This window comes from Crocodylus siamensis, chromosome 3 (assembly GCF_052110815.1).
Source record: "Crocodylus siamensis isolate JL-2025a chromosome 3, ASM5211081v1, whole genome shotgun sequence".
NCBI classification, from domain to species: domain Eukaryota; kingdom Metazoa; phylum Chordata; order Crocodylia; family Crocodylidae; genus Crocodylus; species Crocodylus siamensis.
This window is the reverse complement of record NC_143397.1, coordinates 135,495,107-135,517,928: the sequence shown is the minus strand read 5'-3', so window position 1 is coordinate 135,517,928 and position 22,822 is coordinate 135,495,107. Positions and strand designations below refer to the sequence as shown.

Sequence of the window (22,822 nt, the reverse complement as noted above, 5' to 3'; positions counted from 1 at the left end):
AAAAAGCAGATAAAACAACAAGTCTGAGTCTGATCCTATGCAAGGATATCAGTATGCAAAGGGTCAAAATCTGAAAAGGAAGTAATGGAAGTGTCAGAAAGCAGAGAATATATATTTCACGGAGACCAGGAAGTTCCTCAAGATACAGCTGACAAACTGTGATAGTAACTTCATATGGTAAGCATTTCTAAAACTTTAAATTTAAACTTCTGACATGCATTTTGAATGACACCTAAACCATATTCAGTTAAAAATTACTTTAATTATTTTGCTTAAGATCATTACAATAAGAACAGTTGAAGTGATGCTGCCAAAGAAGACTTCTGCAGTGCTTACTTTCCTTCCATATATGGTGCATTATTTTGCTATTGTACCTTTAACAGGCTATCATGTTTGACTTCTTATTTACATGAACCACGAGTTGCCTCATTCTTTTGCATCTAACATCTCAGAAAAGGATGCCATTTTAAGACAGATTTTCTCCCTATTTAGTTTCTTTCAGCACATATCTTTTTATTTCCAAAATCAAAGTTAAAGATCTTTGATTATATGGCTCCTAGATTCAAGAGAGCAAACATGATACAGTCTTAATTTTCACTGAGCAGATTTATTTCAAACTTTGAGTGTTCATTTATACTTATGTTCCTACAGTGTGTGGCCATCTGGCCTTGGAATACTGCAACCTAATGTAATCTTTGAAAGTTATATGTTCTAATGTTAGGTCTAATTTCAGATGTGGGTGCCCAACAAATCTATATTCAGCCTGTACAGAATGGCAGATTTTCAGAGATACTGAATACAGCAATGTCCATTAATTTTGTTCCAGGACAAATGTTCAGTTCCATTGTGGCTTGAGATACCCTACTATAAAGGTTGCATTTTCCTATGACTACACAGTTAGTACTGGAACTGTGTTGCTCTTGCCCACAAACTGTCTGTTGCAGCCACAGAGGGAACTGAACACACATTTGTATTGTTTCAAGCAGCATAGAAACCCTTCTGTGTTAACAGGGAGAACTGCACTTCTCCAAAAGTTCACCCTGCTTGTAGAAATTGATAGGATGAGCTAAGCCATTTGGACACTGCATATACTCTTTGTAGTGTATTATGTGTGACAATGCTATATTGCTTCCTTTATTTCCTGTGGTACTAAACAAGAACACTTTTGTTTGCAAATAAGATGCTTTTATTTTGCGGTGGTGTTTTGAAAGCAGTCAAAAAAAATTTACGTTAATTCTTTTCCTCTTTGCAAGGGATCTGTAAGATCTTCTTTATAAATTCTGAGATGACTTGCTCTCTCTAAATATTAATTACTGATATAAACAAATGTTATTTTTAAATTTAAAAAATTGTATGCATTTTAAAAAGCAAAGCAAAGGTGGTTATAAAATTCAAACCAAAATCATAAAAATAATCCTGAGAGCAAGATAATGGAAACTGAATAATACTAAATTATACATACATCTGCTATCCTATCTTAGGTGACATGCATGAGTCATTTTCCCCACTCTAAGCCTCAGTTTCCCCATGTGTAAAATGGAGGTTAATGATACTGTATTCTTTAATAAAGACTTTTCCAATCTAAAGAAAAGGGGCATGTTAGTGCTGGGAATTAATACTCATCATCATATCAATATTCAAAAGCAAATAAAAATCAAAAGGGTCCAAGCTGTACTTAGGCTTATCATTATGAATCCAGAGCAAATCTAGTAAAATGCATGGTCTTGCTCCAGATTTACGCACTTGTAACTAACCAGTATTAGTCCCCCATCTTGAAAGCTGGCCTGCCCCTTGCCATAGAAAAGGACACTTCACTCTTAAATTAATTACATTTCTTAAAACAAAACATATTTTTCTAAAAAAAAGAACAAAAAATAGAGGGAGATAGGTCATCAGTGCTTCAGCTTTGAAATATCTCCAATTCTGTCTTGCTGAAAAGTTAACAAAATTTGTACAGGTGGAAATAGGTATATGATAACAAATAATTGAACTCCAATTGTTGTGAAGCTTATAGGCACAAAAGCTGTCATCTCATCTACTCAAACTGCAAAAACATCACTGCTATTTACAAAATACACCACTAAATTATGACTATTTAAAAATACACTAAATAAATATTACCAGTCCCTTAATTTAACAGCAGTTCAAAGCACCATTTCATAGAGACATCTAATTACAATTTATATTGTATGGCATTATTACATAATTGCACTACTGCTGCTTTTTTTCTAGACCATACTGATTTCACAATGGGCTCCATCAGTGCAGCAAATGCTGAATTTTGTTTCGACCTATTCCGAGAACTGAAACCTCAACACATAAATGAAAATATTTTCTACTCCCCACTGAGCATCATATCAGCCCTGGCCATGGTCTACTTGGGTACAAGAGGAAATACTGCATTGCAGGTGGAAAAGGTAAACTTAAATTAGTTGAAATGCCTGATTTGGATTGAAGATCAATAACATAGCAACTGTTTATCCATTGATATTTATATGGATAGGATGACTATTCTAGTTTCAAAATGGGACACCCGACTCTCTCACATGCTCAGTTATCTCTGAGCTCTGATCTCAGCTGGAGTATGCCAGAGAGTGGGAGTGAGAAGAGTGAAACAGTCCAGTTTTTTGCTCAGATGGTTCCATTTTAGGCACCAGAGTTCAGTGTCCCACTGAAAATGGAACAAAAATGTTCACCTGCCTAAAACTGATGGGACAACTAAGAGAAGTGTCCTGAAATCAGAACATATGGTCATCCAGTATATGGGAGAAGTTCATACACCCCAATGATGGGCCACAGTGACAGTCTGGAACACTACTCAGTGGGTGTGTCTACACGTGCCCCTATGGCACAGTAACAGTTGTTACTGCAATGTGGCAGTGGTGCACAGTTATTTTTAGCCAGTATGTCAGGGAGTGTGTCACTACAGCAATGTAGCTGAAGTGTTATGGTTTTTGCTCACCAATGCTACATGGCCGTAGCACATTGTATGGTGACATAGTGTCTCATGTAGATGGGCCCAGTTTTTCCTAAAGCTGGAGGCCATTCCAAGGTTTTGGTTTTACTTGTTATAGAAATGGGCCAATCTTGTAACAAGATAGGTAAAGCATACAAAGAGGTCAGGATCAAATCCATTTTGACTGAGAATAGTCTCTTGGAAAGGATGAAATCTAAGTACAGGATCATATTCACATATTTTAAACAAATCATCCATAGAAAAGAATATTAAGCTCGGTTGGAACTTCTGAATGTTTCACTACTCAAACTTCAGCACTGCAATAAGACCTCAGAAAGTAAAGAAAGTATCATAAATACATACTGCTTGACTTTAATTCATGAAAGCATGGGGTCATGCCTCAGGAAACTGGGAATCAGGAAAAGTAGAAGATGGTGGAGGAAATTTGATGGAGTGACACATGAAGAATGAGGAGTCATTAAAATCCTGATTTTACTGACTTAAATGAAAACAGGAGCAGATCCTAATCTAAAATTCGGCTAAATTATGTTCAGGCACTTAATTTGTAAGTTATATTTTTAACTGCAGGTACTTCATTTTGATGAACTTAGAGGACTTGAAGGCCCTTCAAAAACAGAGGTAAAGAAATCTCATCTTCCTTCTTTTGTTCATCAGAACAAACAGTAGAGCTGGTCTGAATGTGCTCCCAAAAGGTTCAAACCTTCTTGTGTAAAATCAGATTATATGAACTGAACAGACCCAAGAAAGAACCACAACTTTGTTTAAAAGGATAGAGAATCAAGACAGGTAGTTCAGTGTGGAGAAGTTCAAGAATTAGGAGAGGGACAGAAGCCCTGAAATTTTGTAGCCATTTACATGCTGGGACAGAGCAGCAAAATGACAGTGATTGATGGACTGGTCTGATTGCTAGAACTAGTGCATGGCCCAAATTAGAGTTGTTGCACATAAGTCTACAGGTCTCCAAGAGCAGCATTATAGGAAACAACACAGAAATGTCAAATAATGATAACTAATTTTACTGACAGAAACAGCACCTTTGGTAACTTAGGTTTTAAAGAGTGATCCATGATATTAAAAATGATGCTCATTAATGAAGAATGTTGAAATATTCGGATATTAATTATAGTAGTGTCTATTGGGCACTAAAACATTTTTGTACACAAATCTCTCAGTAGAATATGTTAGCAGTGTAAGTCAGCCATGTTACCCATATTTCTTAGATAATTCTCTATCACAAATAATCCAACACACACTTTTTAATCGTATTTTATTTTTGCTGTCAACAACACAGTGTGGCGAACCTAAAGGCATCCATTTTAAGTTTAAAGACCTTCTCTCGGAAATCAATTCACACAGTGCTAATTATTCACTCAGGATGGTCAACAGACTGTATGCTGAAAACACATATTCAATTCTGCCGGTGAGTTATAGTAGAATCTGTCTTTGGTGTGATTCCTGGTTGAGCTATGTGGGAACCTACAATCTAGAAGCTCTGCAAAAGATTTGAGATTCATGCATCATATTTTATTCCACAATTTTATTTCTTGGTCATAGTCCTGACTATTGCAGGGCCTGTGGGGTTACCTTGGCAAAAAGTTTATTCAGTGCATAATAGTGGTACAAAAAGTAGAACACAATACTCAATAGAGCACATGAAGAATTTGACCAAAAACCTGAGACAAAATACAGAATCACCAAAACCAAAACTTTCTGCATGCAAGGGTATATATCAACAACTTCCTTTACTTGAAAAACTTGTTAAAATTTTTTAAAAACTTGAAATTGACAAATATTTCACTTTGATGTCTTTCAAATAAAATATTCAAGTTTTAAAGATATTTGTATTTCATAGGATCATAGTAAAGTAGGGCTGGAAAGTACATCATAAGGTCATCTAGTATAACACACAGCTCAAGGCAGGATCATTCCTGACTAAAGCATCCAGTCAAGTGCCTGCTCTTGAAATTTTCAGGGAGGGAGATTTCACACCTTTTCTTGGTAGCCTGTTCCAGTGCCTGACCCCTCATAGTCAGGAAGTCCCTTCTAGTCTCCAATCCAGATTCCCTCTGCTGTAGTTCGAAGCCACTGCTCCTAGCCCTGTCCCCTATGGCCACAGAAAATAGTTTATTTCCATCCTCTTTATAAATTGCCCTTCAGGTATTTGAAGACTGTTATCAAATCCCCTATCAGTCTTCTCTTCTCCTGACTAAATAACCCTAATTCTTTCAGACTTTCCTTGTAAATCATGATTCCCAGAGCTCTACTAATTGTTTCATAGATTTCGTAGACATTAGGGCTGGAAGGGACCTCGGAAGATCATTGAGTCCAGCCCCCTGCCCCAGGGACAGGAAGTCAGCTGGGGTCAAAGGATCCCAGCAAGATAAGCATCCAAATTTCTCTTGAAGGCGTTCAGTGTAGGTGCTTGAATCACCTCCAGTGGCAGGCTATTTCAGACCTTGGGGGCTCGGACAGTGAAGAAAATTTTCCTTATGTCCAGCCTGAAACGGTCTTGCTGGAGTTTATAACCATTAGACCTTGTCATCCCTTGGGTGCTTTGGTGAACAGTTGCTCCCCCAGATCCTGGTGAACACCCCTGATAAACTTATAGGTCACCTCTGAGCCTGCGCTTTTCCAAGCTAAAGAGCCCCATAGCTCTCAGCCTGTTGTTGTAAGGTCTGTTTTCCTGACCTCTGATCATGCGCGTGGCTCTTCTCTGGACTCTCTCAAGCTTTTTGTTTGGAATACTCTGCACTGGTCCAGTCCTGCAGGGAGCGAACCAGGAAAGCCAAGGCTGCGACAGAACTCCAACTAGCTACAAGTATCAAGGACAATAAAAAGTCCTTTTTTAGATACGTGGCGAGCCGGAGGAAAAGCAAGGGCAACACTGGACCCGTGCTAAACCAGATGGGACAACTGACAACCAACACCCAGGAAAAAGCCAACTTATTAAATGGGTACTTTGCATCGGTCTTTCATCAGTCCCATGGGACGCCCCTGCCCATTACAGGACAGGGAGGCCCAGGTGAGGGAGATTCCCTGCCCTCCATCAATGCTGACCTTGTGAGGGAACACCTTGAGAGGCTGGACACCTTCAAGTCAGTTGGCCTTTTTGTAGCAAGCATACACTGTTGGCTTATATTCAGCTTAGAGTCTAATGCAGGGGTAGGCAAAATATGGTCCATGGACTGGATCTGGCCTGCCAGGTGACTGGGTCTGGCCCACAGCTGCCTCCACAGTGCTCCACATGGGGCCATGCCCTGCCCGCTTGCACCAGAGCAGCCTGTATCGGACTCCAGCTGGTGCCCACTGCCCTGGGGCCCAGGCAGCACACAGCTTCTGCCGGGGCTGTTTCCTGTACAACTGCAGACAGGTACTACTCTGCACTCCACCCCCTGGGAGCCGAAGCCAAAGCCCGATGTGCCTGCTGGGAGTGCCACAGCATGGTGGGGCAGGAGTGAGAGGAGAAGCTGCAGCTGGAGGCAGGGGGCTGTAGCTGCATGAAGAGCAGCCCGCCAGAAGCTGCTCTTGCTCCTTACCCTGCTGCACTGCACCATGCTGCACCATGCCATTTCAGGTGGGTGGGTGAGCAGCTTCAGCCAGGTGGCTCCTGCCCCTGCACCAGGGCTCTGGCTTCAGCTCCTGGCTGGCTTCCCGGGAGCTGAAGCCCGAGCCATGTGTGCTGGGGCAGGAGCAGGAGCAGCTTCCAGCAGCCTGTTGCCAGGGTGGTTGCAGCCAGCCTCTCCTGCCCCTCCTGAACACTGCTCCCACCCACCCACTGCCCCAGCATAGGGAGTTTTGGTGAGTTGTTGAGGGGGAGGGGGCTGGGGTGGCAGTGCTGACCCGGCCCATGACAGCTAATCAAAACTCCCTATGTGGCCCTCAGGGCCAAATAATTGCTCACCTCTGGTCTACTGTTATCCTCAGGCCCTTCTTTTCAGTACTGCAGCATAGCCAGTTCATTCCCCCAATCTGTATTTATGCATGCAATTATTCTATCCCAGTGCAGAACTTTATACTTGTCCTTGGTGAATCTCATCCAGTTGTTTGCAGACCATTTTTTCAGTCTATCCAGCTCATTCTGGATCCTAGCCCTACCTTTCAGAGTGTCTGGAACACCACCCAACTTTCTGCCATCTACAAATTTGCTAAACGTGTGCATGACCCCATCATTCAAATCACTGGTGCTCAACCTTGTTGCCCTGTGGGCTGGATAGGCAATGCCCAGTCCCTCCACAGGCTGGATCCAGCCAGTAAGCTCAATCCGCTGCATGGGAAGGGGGCATGGCCCAGCCCCAATCCAGCCATGTGGGAGAGAAGGGGAGGTGGACCAGCTCTGATCCAGCTGCATGGGGGAAGGGAGTGTGGACAAGTTCAAGCCCCATGCTGGCCACACAGGGCTTGGGAATTTGGCAGCAGGGGAGGGGTGGCAGTATTAATTGCTGCTGCTCTCTTGCCACCTTTCCTGACCTGTGGAGAGCCCCGCAGCCCAGATGCCATGGCTCTGTGGGATGGATTTGGCCTGCAAACCAGGGGTTGAGCCCCCCTGATTCAAATCACTGATCAAGATATTAAACAATACCAGACCTAGGACAAACCCCTAGTGAACCCCACTGGATCCTGCCTCATGATTATTTGAGACAGAATTTGAAATCCTTTCCAGTCTCATCCCATGATGTTTATTTTCTGTTCAGCCTTAATAATCAGCTTCTTCAAGATAGGAAGAAAGGACACAGCAAAATAGCTTCATTTTAAAGTATTAGTGTTTCTCTGATCACATTGTCATTTTAAAGTTGGAATTTATTTTAATTATTTGATTACCTTGATGATTGTAGCTTCCCTCTTTACAGCAATACTTAAAATGTACAAACAAATTGTACCAAGCAGGCCTGGAAAGTGTTGACTTTAAAAATGCTCCAGAAGAATCCAGAAGGATAATTAACTCTTGGGTGGAAAACCAGACAAATGGTAAGGGTACAGCAAGTTTTAGCTGTTTTTTGTTTGTTTTTTAAACCATATTTGACTAAGAACCTGATGAAATTGAAAACTCAGAAAGAAAACAAAAGTATCTTTTCTACTCAGACCAGATATCTGTTACATAGTGGTATGACTAACACCTGGGATTCCAACTGATTAAAGAACATACTTTCTAAAGAGTCCTTTTATAGCATTACAGCAAAAAGTTACTGATTTCCCAAGCTCCTGATCCAAATACCATGGATGTTTGTGTAGAGATGGTGAAAGCGTAGACTGTGGCAGATGGACAGGATGGTAATAGTAATGAAGAGGGGTAAACCAGACAATTGAAGAATATTGACAAAGGGAAAGGATCTGCAGAGAGGTTAAGAACATACAGAGAAGAAAAGGACATATTTTGTCTCATATTTGAGATTTTGTAACTTTTTCCCCATTAGCCTCCTCTAAGACAGGGATGTCCGACTTCTAAGTGGCTGGGGGCTGCATGCCGCATCTGTAAGGACTGTGTGCCCACATCCTTCCCCCCACCACTGCTGCGCTGCGTACCCATGCAGGCAGTCCCCCAACTTCTGCAACAGAGACACACAGTTCTTGGTTAACAGAGATGTCAAATTACACTGTTCATCAATACAGTATCATAATCATAGCCCACTTACTCATGAAATAAGTGATGAGATATACAGATGTTATCTTAAATAATGCCTTGAGCTCTTGTAAATCTAATCATTGCCATTTGAAAAAGAGAGAGATTCAGGGTCAGTCATTAAAGTGAAACATTATTAACAAAAAATGCTGTACTTCATTTAGTGAACATCAAACTAAGCATATTACAGTCTTCTCCTTGCTGATTTCCCGCTAAAGGTCTGATCAAGGATTTGTTTGGCACGGGCTCTATTGATACCTTCACGGCACTGGTCTTGGTTAATGTAATTTACTTCAAAGGAAAGTGGAATAAAGGATTTGAAGAAGAAAACACTAAAGAAATGCCTTTTAGGATAAACCAGGTATGGAGAGTGAGCATCCCTCTTACCCTTAAGTGACAGTGAAGTTCCCTGTGGTTCAGTAGTAGAATCCTTGCCTACCACACAGAAGACCTGGGTTTGATACTCAGACAACTACAAGCATGGAGGCACCAAAGATCTGAACTCAGTCTAGTCCTTGGATTCTGTCTCAGTGCCCTAAAGGGAGGATGGAAGGTCTGGGCAGCCTCTACTTCTCCAAACAGGGTGTGGGGCCTGAGACAAATCAGCCTGTGTGGGGCCCTGCTCTCTGGACACGAGGAAGCCAGTGGTGGATTTGGCAGTGAGGGGGGAGTGCTGAGTGGCTGGACGTGCCGGATTCAGCGAGGGGCAGGCAGTTGCAGCACAGAGTCATCACAGCTGTGCTGCCCAGCTCCCCAGGGCCCCCCAAAGTGCAGAACACAGGGCAGTCTCTCCAATTGTACCCCCCCCCCACACACACACACACTCTAGGGATGGCCCTGCCTCCAAAAATTCCTGCCCAGGTATATGCAATGAATGTCTGGGTGGCCCTCATGCATACACCATGATACAGGATGACAGTTGCTAAGTGATAGCATAGTAAACTATACAAAAACACCATCTCAATATTGTATAATTTTACTACTGATTTAAACATTCTTATATTCTTCAATTTCCTATGACCTACTTCCCTAATTTTATTTCTGGACAACATAAACGGCTTGTTCTAGGACAGAGTTAAGTCGGTTTAAGCACGTGAATAAGCCAGTATTTTTTAAATTAATGCTTGTGAAGTGTTGTGTTCTCTCACATTCATCTTTCAGCAAGAAACGAAACCTGTGCAGATGATGCATCAGGCTGGCTTTTTTAAAATAGCGTCCATAGGATCAGAGAAGATCCATATCCTGGAACTTCCTTATGCTAATGAAGAATTGAGCATGATCATATTGCTACCCAATGACATTTCTGACCTAGACCAGGTAAAATTTATTTCAACTCTAGAAATGGACTCAAGAGAGTCAAGAAGAATATATAACTCTGTTCCTTTCTTAATCCAGCTACCACAAATGCCATTTACAGATATAGATACTTGCAATGCAGTAGCCATGTCAGGAATACAGTGGCCTCCAGTTGACCAGCAACTGTGTCTTAGCAATAGGTCTTAGAAGAATCTGTTCTACTGAAAAAAAATGTGATTCAGGAAAAAAGAGTTCTTAACAGAACAATCATCATCCCTAAACCTTGGCTTTCAAGGACCTAATTTTCTATGGCATTATGTACTGACATACACAAGTGGCAGTTGAGAAGCATACATTAGTTTTCCAGTTTTGTTATTATTGTTTTTTTAAGAGGCATGTTTCAGGAAGTTGTAGAGGAAGAAGAAACCAGGTAAATGGGAATAAAGAAAAGATAAAGAAATAATTGCGAGGAGGCTGGATAGCAAAGAAACAGTTGGCACCAATACTGCTAAAAAGAGATAGGTAGGCAATACCTGTTAGTGAAAGGATTATACATCATTGGCTAAAGGAATGTGCTACAACTCATAAGAAACTAACTAAACATTTGTAAATTAATGGAAAACACCAAGGAATCAAGAGATAAAAGAACCTGAGCTACTGCCATAGAAAGTGACATGCGATAATTGCTGTAGGAGTAATATAAGCATGGAATAGCAATCATAACTCTGACACAAGCACTAAAGGATGTTTGATACTCAGGAAAAATTTTAAAAGTGAAAATTTGGTGAAGTAACATTATATGACATTAATGACATGATGACTAAAGAAAAAGGAAGGGCACTATTGAGAAAACCTGAACAATTTTGGTTACACCTTACTGTGAAGAAGGATGCTAAGAAAGAATGTACTGGGGTAGTACTGAGAGCATCTTCTATAGATCTGTGGGGTCAGAACTGGAAAAGGAGAGAAATATCTAATGTTATAAGAGATAAATACATTGGGGATTGCATCATTATGGGAGATCCACAGAAAAGCCAGTGTTCAGTTTTCTGCAGAAACTTCCAAGCTATCAAACAGTATAAATATGCCATGTACATAATAATGCAGATCACACTTAGAAGATTTAGTTGAATAGGAGGAAGAGACATGGACCTATTTACTGTTTCTGCACAGTCATGTGGAAAAATGGATTATAATTTCAGTATTATGGTTCTACTGTTCCTTTTTTATAGCTTGAAAATACAATCAACTTTGACAAATTAATGGCCTGGACAAGTTCTACCAACATGAGAAAAAGGAAAGTGGAAGTTTACCTCCCCCGGATGAAGCTTGAGGAACAATATAGTCTTGCACCAGTGTTAAGCTCTTTGGGCATGACTGACCTCTTTACCCAGTCAGCTGATCTCTCTGGCATCTCTACAGGAAAGAACCTGGCCGTGTCAGAGGTCATCCATAAATCACACGTGGAGATTAATGAAGAAGGCACTGAGGCAGCAGCTGCCACTGGAGTAACCATTGTGCTAATGTCTCATGTGTTTCCTATAAAGTTTAAGGCTGACCACCCTTTCCTCTTCTTTATCCATCACAAGAAAACCAACCTCATTCTCTTCTATGGTAGATTCTCCTCCCCTTAATAAAGCAGGGATTATGCAACAGGTTCTGATCCCACAGAATCAACAGACTACTAGTCATAATTAAATTTCTACCAATTAAAATATAGTATTTTCTTTCTGTTTCTCTGCTGATCACATTAATTGTACTTTGACTGCCCTGTTCTGTCAAGTGTGATAAAAATTAAATTCACCAGATTTTGATCTATTACAGTTCCGAACTCCTCAATAAACCACAGCATTTATCTGTATGTTCTCAGGAATCTTTTCCTGAGCTATTTTTTTTTACTCACTCCTCTCCCCTCAATATTAACCTAACTATAAAAGACTGGTGTGGCTATCAACAATGTTAAGCTTTTAGGCGCAATGGAGTATTGCAGTTTAATCCTTCATTTAAAGCTATTCCTTTCTTTTGAAGCTGGATTTTCACATGCTAGCCTTCAGGTTAATGCGGGCTTTAATGTTTTGAACATTTATATAGAAACTTCTCACTGCTGAATAGAGTGACAAAAATACTGGCTCTAATTCACTGCTTAGAATCAGTGCTGGAACAAAGCTCCAAGATGAAACTAAAGCTATTTTGTGTGTATGGCTAAAAGAGAAAATAAGCAGATATAAAACGCAAAGGTACCAAAACAGACTTTACAGCAGTGGTAACTGAGAACTCTGAGAACACAGAATCTGGATACTACTTCCTGGTCATGTCTACATGAGATATTTACTGCACAGTAAACTAATAAACTGTGCAGTAAATGTCACACATCTACATATGTGTCCCTATTAGGCTGGAGTAAACTAATTCACTCTGCAGCACAATAGTACTTGTAAATACTATAAATACTAAAATACTACTTGTAAATACTTGGAGTTTTTTACTCTGAAGCAGGATAATACTCATAAATACACAGCAGCAGCACATGCAGATGCTGCCCCAGCTGGCGGGAGCACAAGGGTGCTTCAGTGTGCAAGCTACCTGCAGGCTAGCCCTACACTGAAGTACCCTTGTGCACTAGCAAGCCCCTACACAGCATGTTGAGCCAAGGGGGAGCAGCCCCAGGCTGGCAGGATGACCCCCAGTGCCCCCTGCCAGCTGGGGCTACTCCAACCTGGCTCAGCATGCTGCAATCCTGAGTACATGTATAAACACATCGCATTTACATGACAGTGTATTGCATTGTATTAATATGCACGTGTAAACATGCCCCCCGTCTTTGAGCATAATCCTCTTAAAATCTGTACGCAATTTTGGCTAGGGACCATATCTTTTCATATATACAGAATTTAGCAAAATAGAGGCCCTTAACTTGAATGAACCTGTTTAGTATTAACAGGAGTTATAGGAGAAGCTGACTTAAATAGTTGCCTATTATACGATAGTAAGATAACAACTGAGAATTCTACCCACTGATTTGTTGTGTGAGTGTTACAATAGATATGGCTTTAAGTTACAATATTTACGGAAGTCTGATGTAAAACATTTTGCACTGCTCACAGCTATGACTTGTTCTAACTCAGGCTTTTGGAATGTCTTGACAATTTTACTCCATACACAGCTGTTTGCACCCTCAACACTCATCTGTTTCAAGTTTTGAAAAACTTTGAATGCATTTGGCTCTGCCAGTGGGACAACCTTCCCCAGTAGCCAGCTGGATGCTGGGCCTCCACCCCCCTGGTCATGCCCTGCTGGTGCCCCCACAGACTCAGGAGACACCAGTCACCCATTATCAGAGTAAATTATTATCATTAGCAGGGAGTTTTCTGCTGTTAAGTTTTAACTTATTCTCAGACTTACTCTCAGAAGTAGATAATCTTTTTGCTCCATTTGACACATGAGGAAATGGAGATTCAGGGAACTTACCTGTGACTTGTTAAAAGCCACACAGTTCATTAGTGAGAGGAATTCTTGGTCCCTTTCTTAAAATATTATTTCAGGCAACCTTGCTTAAATATTTGGTGAAAGTGTGCATTTTTTGTGTCATTCTGTACACAGGACAAATGAACCCCCTGATAAAGTGGCATCTCCTGCATGGATTCAGGGCCTATAGTCAAGCTAAATTAAACGCATGGAGGTTATTTTTCTTCTTACTGTGATTCTGTCAATTCCTACCAAAAGAAAAATACAAAAATACTGACAGAAGAAACTCTCCATACATGAGATAATTAACCCAATCAAATCTATTCAGTGGCTGTGTCAGTGCCACAGAGATAGTAAAATGGACAGAGAGAGAGTTATTCCAATAATTTATCAATAAAGGACGTTGGTCAAACCGAGTCAAATGAAAAGTTAACAAAATCCTCAGACATACAAAAAACTAGAACTCTTGGTTCCAAAATGATACCTTTTTAGACCAACTCGAAAATGGCAAGAAAATTGTCCTTTTCTGCAAGCTTTCGGGATCAAAGTCCATTTGTCAGGCTCTGGGAAAAGTGTAGATGGTATAAGATGGTAAAAAGTCCCCACAGGTAAGAAATAAACTTCATTTTTGCACAGAGGGAGCTGAAGATGGAAGTCTGTCTCTCTAGGTCCATGAGTGTCTTTGTGAGCTGTGTTGAGTAGCTCTTTGATGTGTTGATCAGGTAGAATTCCTTCCCTGGAGGTGTCAGATGGCAGGCAGGGAGGCAAAAAAAATTCCTTGTTGTTCTGCAGTGAAGTTTAAAATCCAAAATCGGCTGAAATTCAGCATCTTCCATGTTTCAGGGGTGTACTTGGTAGCCGTGTTGGTCTGAGACAAAAAGACATACAAAAAACTAGAACTATTGGTTCCAACTGACCATCTGACACCTCCAGGGAAGGAATTCTACCTGATTTCTCAGATGATGGAATTTTTTTGTTTATAATTTGTTATTATTAAAATGTGGGGTAGTGATGTACATATGTCTGTCTGTGTGGTGCCTGCTTTAGGCAGGGAAGTCGGGAAGTGGCAGGTGCTGGTGCTGTCTAGCTCAGGGGTTTGCATGTAAAATTCCTGGTGGGAAAGTGGTGAGCTCAAGTGTGGGTGTGCACCCAGAGAATCAACTGGGAAGCATATCCCTGGTGAGCACAAGAAAAAATGTTTTCACCCTAACATATGGCAAGCTGAGATGGGCCACAGAACCCATTGGACCAGTGCCAGGGCTGCAGGGCTAAAAGCTGAAGGGCTCATTGTGGCATGCCAAGCCCCAGATTTCAGGGCCATGCTTCAATCGGAGCACTCTGAGTATCTGTGAGGAAGGGGAACATGGGGCAACTCCATTTTTTTTTTCATTTTGGGGCAGCTGAGACCATTGAGACCTGAACATGAGCACCAACTATGCCACTGAGTGCCAACTATGAGGGGGCACCAGAACACACCCCAGCAGAAGCTTTTGCTATGATGAGGACGATCCTATGCTGCTTGGCCACAAGAGCCAGGCAGTGCAACCCCACACCCAGCAGTGTATCTGGGGACTGAGGAAAAGGGTGGCAAGTGGAGTGTGTGGATGATGCTCCTCCTCCCTCTGGGGAGTCTTTGTCATAGCAGGCACAGCTTTGCACCCAACAGCATATCTGCCGGGAAAAGGGAGGAGAGCAAACAGGGGACCAGGTGTGGCTCCCAAGGAGCCTTTACCACAGAGGTATTGCCGGCAGAGCTAAGGTGATGATCACCCATCCCTAATTGGGCGGGACAGTCCAGGTCTCCAAGCACTAACCCTGAGATAGTGCAGAGTCACTTGGAAGGACTGGATGTGTTTAAGTCAGCAGGCCCTGATGAGCTCCATCCAAGGGTACTGAAGGCACTGGCTGATGTCATTGTACAGCCACTGGCAAGAATATTTGAACACTCGTGGTGCATGGGCCAGGTCCCAGAGGACTGGAAAAGGGCCAGTGTGGTCCCTATTTTCAAGAAGGGGAGGAATGAAGATCCAAGCAACTACAGGCCAGTCAGTCTCACCTCCACCCTTGGTAAAGTCTTTGAAAAGATTATTAAGGTTCATATATGTGACAGCCCAGTAGGAAAAATTATGCTGAGGGGAAACCAGCATGGGTTCGTAGCAGGTAGATCATGCCTGACTAATTTAGTCTCTTTTTATGACCAGGTGACAAAACACCTGGACGCAGGAATAGAGGTAGATATCATTTATTTAGACTTCAAGAAGGCCTTCGATACGGTATCCCACCACATACTGGTGAACAAATTAAGAGGCTGTGACTTGGATGATTACATAGTCTGGTGGGTGGCAAATTGGCTAGAGGGTCGTACCCAGAGAGTGGTGGTGGACGGGTCGGTATCGACCTGGGAGGATGTGGGCAGTGGGGTCCCACAGGGCTCAGTCCTTGGACCGATACTCTTCAATGTCTTCATCAGTGACTTGGACAAGGGAGTGAAGTGTACTCTGTCCAAGTTTGCGGATGATACAAAACTGTGGGGAGAAGTGGACACACCGGAGGGCAGGGAACAACTACAGGCAGACCTGGACAGGTTGGACAAATGGGCAGAAAACAATAGAATGCGATTTAACAAGGAGAAATGCAAAGTGCTGCACCTAGGGAGGAAAAATGTCCAGCACACCTATTGCCTAGGAAATGACCTGCTCAGTAGCACAGAAGCAGAAAGGGATCTGGAAGTCCTAGTGGAATCCAAAATGAACATAAGTCTTCAGTGTGACGAAGTCATCAGCAAAGCTAACTGCACTTTATCATGCATCAGCAGATGCATGACAAACAGAACCAAGGAGGTGATACTTCCCCTCTATCAGGCGCTGGTCAGACTGCAATTGGAATACTGCGGCCAGTTTTGGGCACCGCACTTCAAGAGGGATGTGGATAACCTGGAGAGGGTCCAGAGAAGGGCCACTTGTATGGTTAAGGGCTTGCAGGCCAAGCCCTACGAGGAGAGACTAAGGCACCTGGACCTCTTCAGCCTCTGCAAGAGAAGGTTGAGAAGCGACCTTGTGGCTGCCTATAAATTCATCATGGGGGCACAGAAGGGAATTGGTGAGGCTCTACTCACCAAGGCGCCCCTGGGGGTTACAAGAAATAACGGCCATAAGCTAGCAGAGAGCAGATTTAGACTGGACATAAGAATTTTTTCACAGTTAGAATGGCCAAAATCTGGAATGGGCTCCCAAGGGAGGTGGTGCTCTCCCCTACGCTGGGGGTCTTCAAGAGGAGGTTAGATAGGCATCTGGCTGGGGTCATCTGAACCCAGCACACTTTCCTGCCTATGCAGGGGATTGGACTCGATGATCTATTGAGGTCCCTTCCAACCCTAACATCTATGAATCTACGAGTCTCAGGTTGAGTGACTTACCTGAAAGGACAGCTCTTGACTGCATCAAGTCCAGAGATGTCAATTACCTCCCGCACTGTTCGGAGAGGGTAAGGTATAGCCCCTCCTTGGTGTAGAGGTCCAGAATATCCTGTGGAAAAAAGGATTAGAAATCCTCATCAGTCTCAGTGAAGTCTGTCAAAGCAGTCTCATTGTGACAAGGCATACATTTGTTATACCCACACCCTGTGGTGCTAGTGAGTATAACTGTCTCCTGAGTTTATTTTATGCTGGTTAATGTTGTTAATTGATATATTTTATTCAATACAGGTTTCCCTTGATTTATGCTGGTTCTTTATATGTGAATTTGTTCTTATGCAATGAGCATATTTAGACCTATAATTCGTTATATGCGAGGTAAATTCACCCTTATGTGATCAGCACAGATGCCCCACTGCCCAAGCATGTAGGTCTGTGGAGGGAGGGGAAAGGGCCATGGCCCCACTCACCTCAGCCTCAGCCTCAGCTGCAGTGGAGCTGGGAGCAGCTGACACCAGGTGCCTGTACCAGGGCACAGTGCAGCCCAGGAGCAGCAGTGAGTGGGGACAGTCGGAGCATGGTGCAGCCCAGCAGCTGCAGGCAGCTGGCACTGTCGTGGCTGGGGTGAGTGCAGCTGTGTTCCCTCTGCTTTGCTGCCTTGTGCTGCTCTGGGAGCAGCACCCTCCCCCTGCCCCTTTCCTAGTCCCAGACCCACTCTCTCCCTCCCTCACCGCCATGGGAACCTATCCCTATTTGTTACATTGTAAAGTGGGTTCGCTTTATGTGAATTTGATTTATGTGCCATTCTCTGGGAACTCATGTACAGCATAAATTGAGGGAAACCTGTACAGTTTTAGTGTTTAATCTTATTGGAGCTATAGTGTGATTATTCCAGCCGTCAGGCTGTGCTGTCTGTTGGTTGTGTTAAGCAGATTGGTCACAAGCACTCGTCCTTCCATCTTAACCCTTAACCCAGTGGTTTTCAACCTTTTTTCATTTGCCTAAAACATTTTGAATTGGAGGTGAAGACTCCTTTGGAAATTTTGAATGGAGGTGCAGACCCCTTTGAATTGTAAGTGTGGGCATTCATATACTTTTGATTGATCAGTCATCTTTCATGAACCCCTTAGACCAAGTTAAAATACAGCCTGCAGGCTGGATCCAGCCTGCCAGAGGCCATTCTATCTGGCCCACGGGGCACCTAAAAAGTTTAGAAAACTAATATTTATCTGCTCCAGGCTGCCTGTCAAAGATAACAGGAGCCAGGACCAGTAGGTCCCAGGGGAAGCTGGCAGGACTCAGTAGAAAGGCCAACCCAGCCCTGCCCCTCCCCCCAACCAGAAGCCTCTGCTTGCCCCGGCTTTCACTGCTTCCACACCACATGGTCTCTGGCTGCATCGCGGAAGCATGGGGTCATGCCAGTACCCCGGGGCCAGAAGCAGGAAGGGGGGGGGTGTCCATGTAATGGGGGGAGGAGGCAAGAGAGAGAGAGAAAGAGTTCACAGGGCGAAACACACAAACACCCCACCATACACATACACCCACACCCCCTTGCACTGCCATACACACAGTCCCACACCTCCTCTCACAACCCAGCCACCTTCCCTCCCACAACCCTTACCTACCCACACCCCAAATAACCACATACCTACATGCGCCCTCACCCCAGCACCCCACACCTACCCACCCCCCACATATCCACAGTCCCCTACAAATCTATACCCTCTTCCCCATGCCTTCCACCCCCCACAGTATACAAGGTTAAGACTTTGCTTTAAGCTATTGTGCAATCACCTCTATATACGCTACACAAATACATGTAAATCAGGACAAAAATGTTTTTTAAATCAAATTAATGAATATTGTAGACGTTTGATTTTTAGAATATAATTTGGTATTTTTCTGGTTCTGAGATGGCAAACCCCATGCTGAAAGGAGTATTTCCGGGAGCAAGAAGAGGGACTTCTGATGACAAAGGTCAAGGGTTAGGGGGTGGGACTTCCAGTCCCAAGATGGTGACGAGGGCAGGGCACCTGTCAATGGGCAGGTCTACCCATGCAGCCCTCAACAGCTTGCCAAAACTTGGTAAGCAGCCCTCTGCCCAAAATAAATGTCTGCCCTTGCCTTAGACATAATCTTTCAACCCCAGGAGTCCACAGACCACAGGCTGAAAACCACTGCCTTAACCCCACCCGCTCTCAGCCAGAATGCCACAGAAGCCTGGGGTACCTTCAGATCCTTTAAAGTGTGCCACAGGGCACCACACAGTCTTAGGTTGATTGCACTGTTAGGTGCACTGCTAGGTTTACAAACATGATTCACAAGATAAGTCCAGAAATTGCAAATAGAAATCCACAGCTGTAGTCTTTCTGAGTTCTTTGCGATAGAAAAAACTGTTCTATTATTTTTCTATAGTCAAAAAAAGAGCGCAAACTAAGAGTTGACATCTTCCAAGAGCAGTCTTGAATCTATCTAGGGTGTTACCAATAGGATTTCTTCTTGCCAGAGCCCTAAAGGATTGACATGGCAACTCATCTAATATGGTATCAAGTGAACTTTAATAGTAATCCCTAGGCAATATTACAGGTTTCCTCCCCAGAATATGACCTGGCAAGCGGCTTAGATGTTTCAGCAGCAACCTTTGGGGGTACCAGGCCTTGGGTCCTCCACTGAGCATGTCATGTTTGTTTCTGGCTTCCTTGCTGTTCCAGCAGGGACACAGTAGCTCCGTCTGTCCTCCCAGAATCACTGCATGCTAACACACACCTTTCCTTTGTTTGTTCATTACTTCTGTAATGTTCTCATCCCAAATTGTCCAATCCCCTAGCGCTGTCCCAAGCATTCCTATATGGCACATGAGTCCCATCCTACTTTTGTTTATCTTTCCTTATAGGGAAAGTTGCTATACATTGCTCACCTATAGTACTCCAAGTGGTAGCTGTAGCACTTATTTCTTCCAATGCCTTATAAGGTGCTCTGCTCAATTTTATTGCTTAGTTCCAGAAAGGACTGGACTATGGCTAAAAGCCTTAGCATAATTCAGTTTCCCCGCTATACAGGTGTACCTTAAATCTCAAAAGATTTGCTCTGAGCAAACTGAAGTGGGTTTCACACTAACCTACACTGACCTCTCCAGGTTACCTCCTTCTGAAAAATACCTGTCCAGAGGTGTTGGCAGTGAAATTGCAGTGTCCCTATGACCCTGTTATGGTCAGCTCCAGAAAGCACTGGAGTCACTGACCATTTGAACTGGTGAACCAGTTCTGTTTGTGGACATGCTCAGTTGAAGCATGAGTTTTGGCAGGAGGTCTCTGAGGTATTTTGAGAGACCCCAATTGTTACTTTTAGAAGGATAAGTATAGGGCTGCATGCAGCAGAGTGTGCTAAGTACACAGGTGAGTGTTGTGTGCATCCATGTGGTGATTGGTGCATTGTGTGAGTGACAGCTGCCTGTCAGTGAGGGTAGATAAAAGGTAATCATATCTGAGGAGGGGTGTGATCATTCATGTGTGGCAATTGTGAGCGTGACCAGGACAAGTGAGGACCAGGGCAGTCAATACCTTGTCTGAGCGTGAGAGTTGAGCCTATTGATCATCGTATATGAGAGTGGGTACGGACCAAGGTGGTCAATTAGGGTGGCCAACATAGAGGACATTCCAGTTTTCTGCTACTCTGTCCTGTGTCCTCTGTTGATACAAAATTGGATGCCTTTATGTCCTCTATTTTAGAACAATTCTAATATTATAAAAGCCGAAGTCTGTCTGTCCGTAATGCTTTATTTGCACTCTGACTGGCTGACAGAAACAGCCAATCAGAGTGCTTCAAGCATGCGGGAGTACCGCCATGATTCCAAAGCTGCGCAAGGACCAGACAGAGGATGGGGGAGCCTAGGCCAGCAGCACTGGCCTCAGCTCCTCCGTCCTGCTCCCTGCAAGAGGCAGAATAGCGGTAGCATGGGGCGTTAAGTGGCAGCACTCCATCTCAGCCCCCTCCCCCCAACGTAATTCTTGATGGGCATTTGGCCAGCAGAGGACATAAAGGCATCCAGTTCCGTATCAATAGAGGACAACTGGACTGCCCTCTATGACGGCCACCCTATGATCAATCCCCTCCATTGTGGCGTCCGTCCCGGGTGAGGTTCTGGGAGGACAATATCCCTGAGTGTGTGAATGACCATACAGGCTGTGGAGCTGAGTGACTGAGGATGGTCAGTGTGGTCCATGTAACTTGAGTGCGTGTTGAGAGAGAGGTGGAGTGCCTGTCAGCATGTGGTGTGAGAGCACCCTGATTGCTCTTTAGCACCACCTAGGCTGCGCATTGGTACTACTTTTGCTTGTCTTTTGTATTGTGCAGGTGGGGGCAGCTTGATATTGCTTTGTTACTATTGGACCTTGTTTGTTGTCTACCTATTGTTGTATTGTTGTTTGTCCAGCAGAGTTGTTATTTATCCCCATCTCAGTGTGGTGTGGTTTTTTTAACCAATTAATAAGGGTTATGCTAGGTGGGGCCTGGCTGCAGGCCAGTACTTAGTGAAAGCAGCCACCCACTGTTCTTTCATTTTACCATTTGCCAATTAGCTAATTGCTCATTTAAGAGAGGGCCTCTTTATTTTTAAGGGGGTAGTTGATCCTGTCCCATCCTATAAATAGCTCCAGCTGAGCTTTTCTAGTCTCATCTCTTTTCTCTTGCATGTTCCTATTAAAAGAACTAGGACCACTGGCAACCAGCACACCATGTCCTAGCCCACTTGAAAGTGAGTAACTCAAACAAAAAAAGGAAGGGCCTACAAGCATGTCCATAACTCAGACAAAAGGACACTTTTCATTTCTGCTGTACTTGAGCTTCTGAACGGGGATTCCAGCCAATAGCCTCTTTCTCCCTTCGGTAATTCTTCCTCTCAGCGCAGCGTATCTGAAGGCAAGAGGCAGTGGGGCAAAGCGTTACCAGTTTCCACTACTTGTGTAGTTAATTCCTCTAGAGCCCCTGCTCTCTTTGGAGAACCCCCCAAATGTGCAGAAGTTGGTAACTTTTCCCCACAGGGTAAGAGTGGCCACTTCAGGAGAAAAAGAAGCTGCCCATTTTATCCTGGGATGTCCAACAGTGATTTTGTGGCTGTGAGAGCTCAGGGGACATGCAAGAAATAAGGATTTTGGAGGGCAGTATCTTTTATTGGACCAATGGCAGCATTAGTATCTTAGACAAGCTTTTGGGCATGAGGTATCCTCTCTTCATGACCCAAAGGAGGGAACCAGAGGCCAGAAGGCTTGTCTACCCTCTCCCAACTCTGCAGTTGGCACAGCAAAGAAAACTGCCTCATAACCTCTTTTCCTCTCTTCACAGGACCTTGCCCAGGAAGGAAAGGATGGAAAAGGGCTTGTATTGTACGAGGCTCGAGCGCCTCTGGCGACTACCTCCTAATTGTATACGGGTTTCAACTTAATGCTCAGGGGGTGCAGCAGCAGAGCCTCAGGGCTGGGGCTGGAGCTGGCCCAGGAGATACCTACTCCCAAGTCTGGCCGCAGCCTCGCGCTTTGCAGCGACCCCGAGACAGATAGTGCACCCCCTGGCTAACCGGCACCGTTGCCCTAGACAACTCGCGCTCCGCGAATGCCCCGCCCCCCGGACTGCAGCGTACGCGAACAACACGCGCCCCAACCTCCCGACACCCTCCGAACGCTCCTGCCGCCTCTGCCGCGTTCCAAGCAAGGAGCTGCGCACGCATCCTCTTCCTCCCACCCCATAACCTGGGGCGCTGATTGGCCACGACCTCCGAACGCTCCAACCCTCGTGTTCTTCAGCCACCTTTCAAACAGGCAGCTGCATACGCAGCTTCACCTTCACACCACCCCCTACTTTCCTCTCACTTTAATCTTCGCCACCCCCTCCGCCCCGGATCCTCGGGCGCTGATTGGTCGCTGCCACCCAACGTTCTCACGCAGCCTTCCCCGCCTATCCCGGAACCCGGGGCACTGATTGACTACTACTTCCGCACGCTCCCGCCCTCACAGTCCCGCACCGCCTTCCAAGGAGGTAGCTGCGCGCGCAGCCTACCCCT

General features: G+C 44.1%; 2 protein-coding genes across 4 annotated transcripts in view; one reads left to right on the top strand and one right to left on the bottom strand.

Annotated features, from left to right (window-relative positions):
• Positions 1–22,685, bottom strand: part of LOC149868858 (uncharacterized) — a 38,518-nt gene extending 15,833 nt beyond the window's left edge. The window contains exons 1-2 of one of the 2 annotated variants that reach the window (XR_016441347.1): positions 21,555–22,685; positions 16,771–16,879 (exon numbers count right to left, since the gene is read on the bottom strand). Coding sequence is in view for 1 of the 2 variants with exons in the window: in XM_090039283.1 (XP_089895409.1) it covers positions 16,771–16,879; positions 19,375–19,444 (179 nt within the window). In the remaining variant the exon portion in view is untranslated. Of the gene's footprint in view, positions 1–16,770; positions 16,880–19,374 lie in introns of both variants that reach the window. The other variant, XM_090039283.1, reaches the window with a different exon arrangement.
• LOC149868859 (ovalbumin-like) lies at positions 121–11,708 on the top strand. 2 transcript variants are annotated; one of them, XM_090039275.1, is made up of 8 exons: positions 121–177; positions 2,233–2,417; positions 3,545–3,595; positions 4,269–4,397; positions 7,825–7,942; positions 8,813–8,955; positions 9,756–9,911; positions 11,123–11,708. In XM_090039275.1, the coding sequence occupies exons 2-8, from the start codon at positions 2,250–2,252 to the stop codon at positions 11,522–11,524; spliced, it is 1,167 nt and encodes a 388-aa protein (XP_089895401.1). In that variant the 5' UTR covers positions 121–177; positions 2,233–2,249; the 3' UTR covers positions 11,525–11,708. The 2 variants fall into 2 exon arrangements, with proteins under 2 accessions (XP_089895401.1, XP_089895400.1); XM_090039274.1 differs by lacking the exon at positions 121–177 and having other exon boundaries at positions 1,476–2,417.
• Positions 22,686–22,822: the final 137 nt, after the last annotated feature.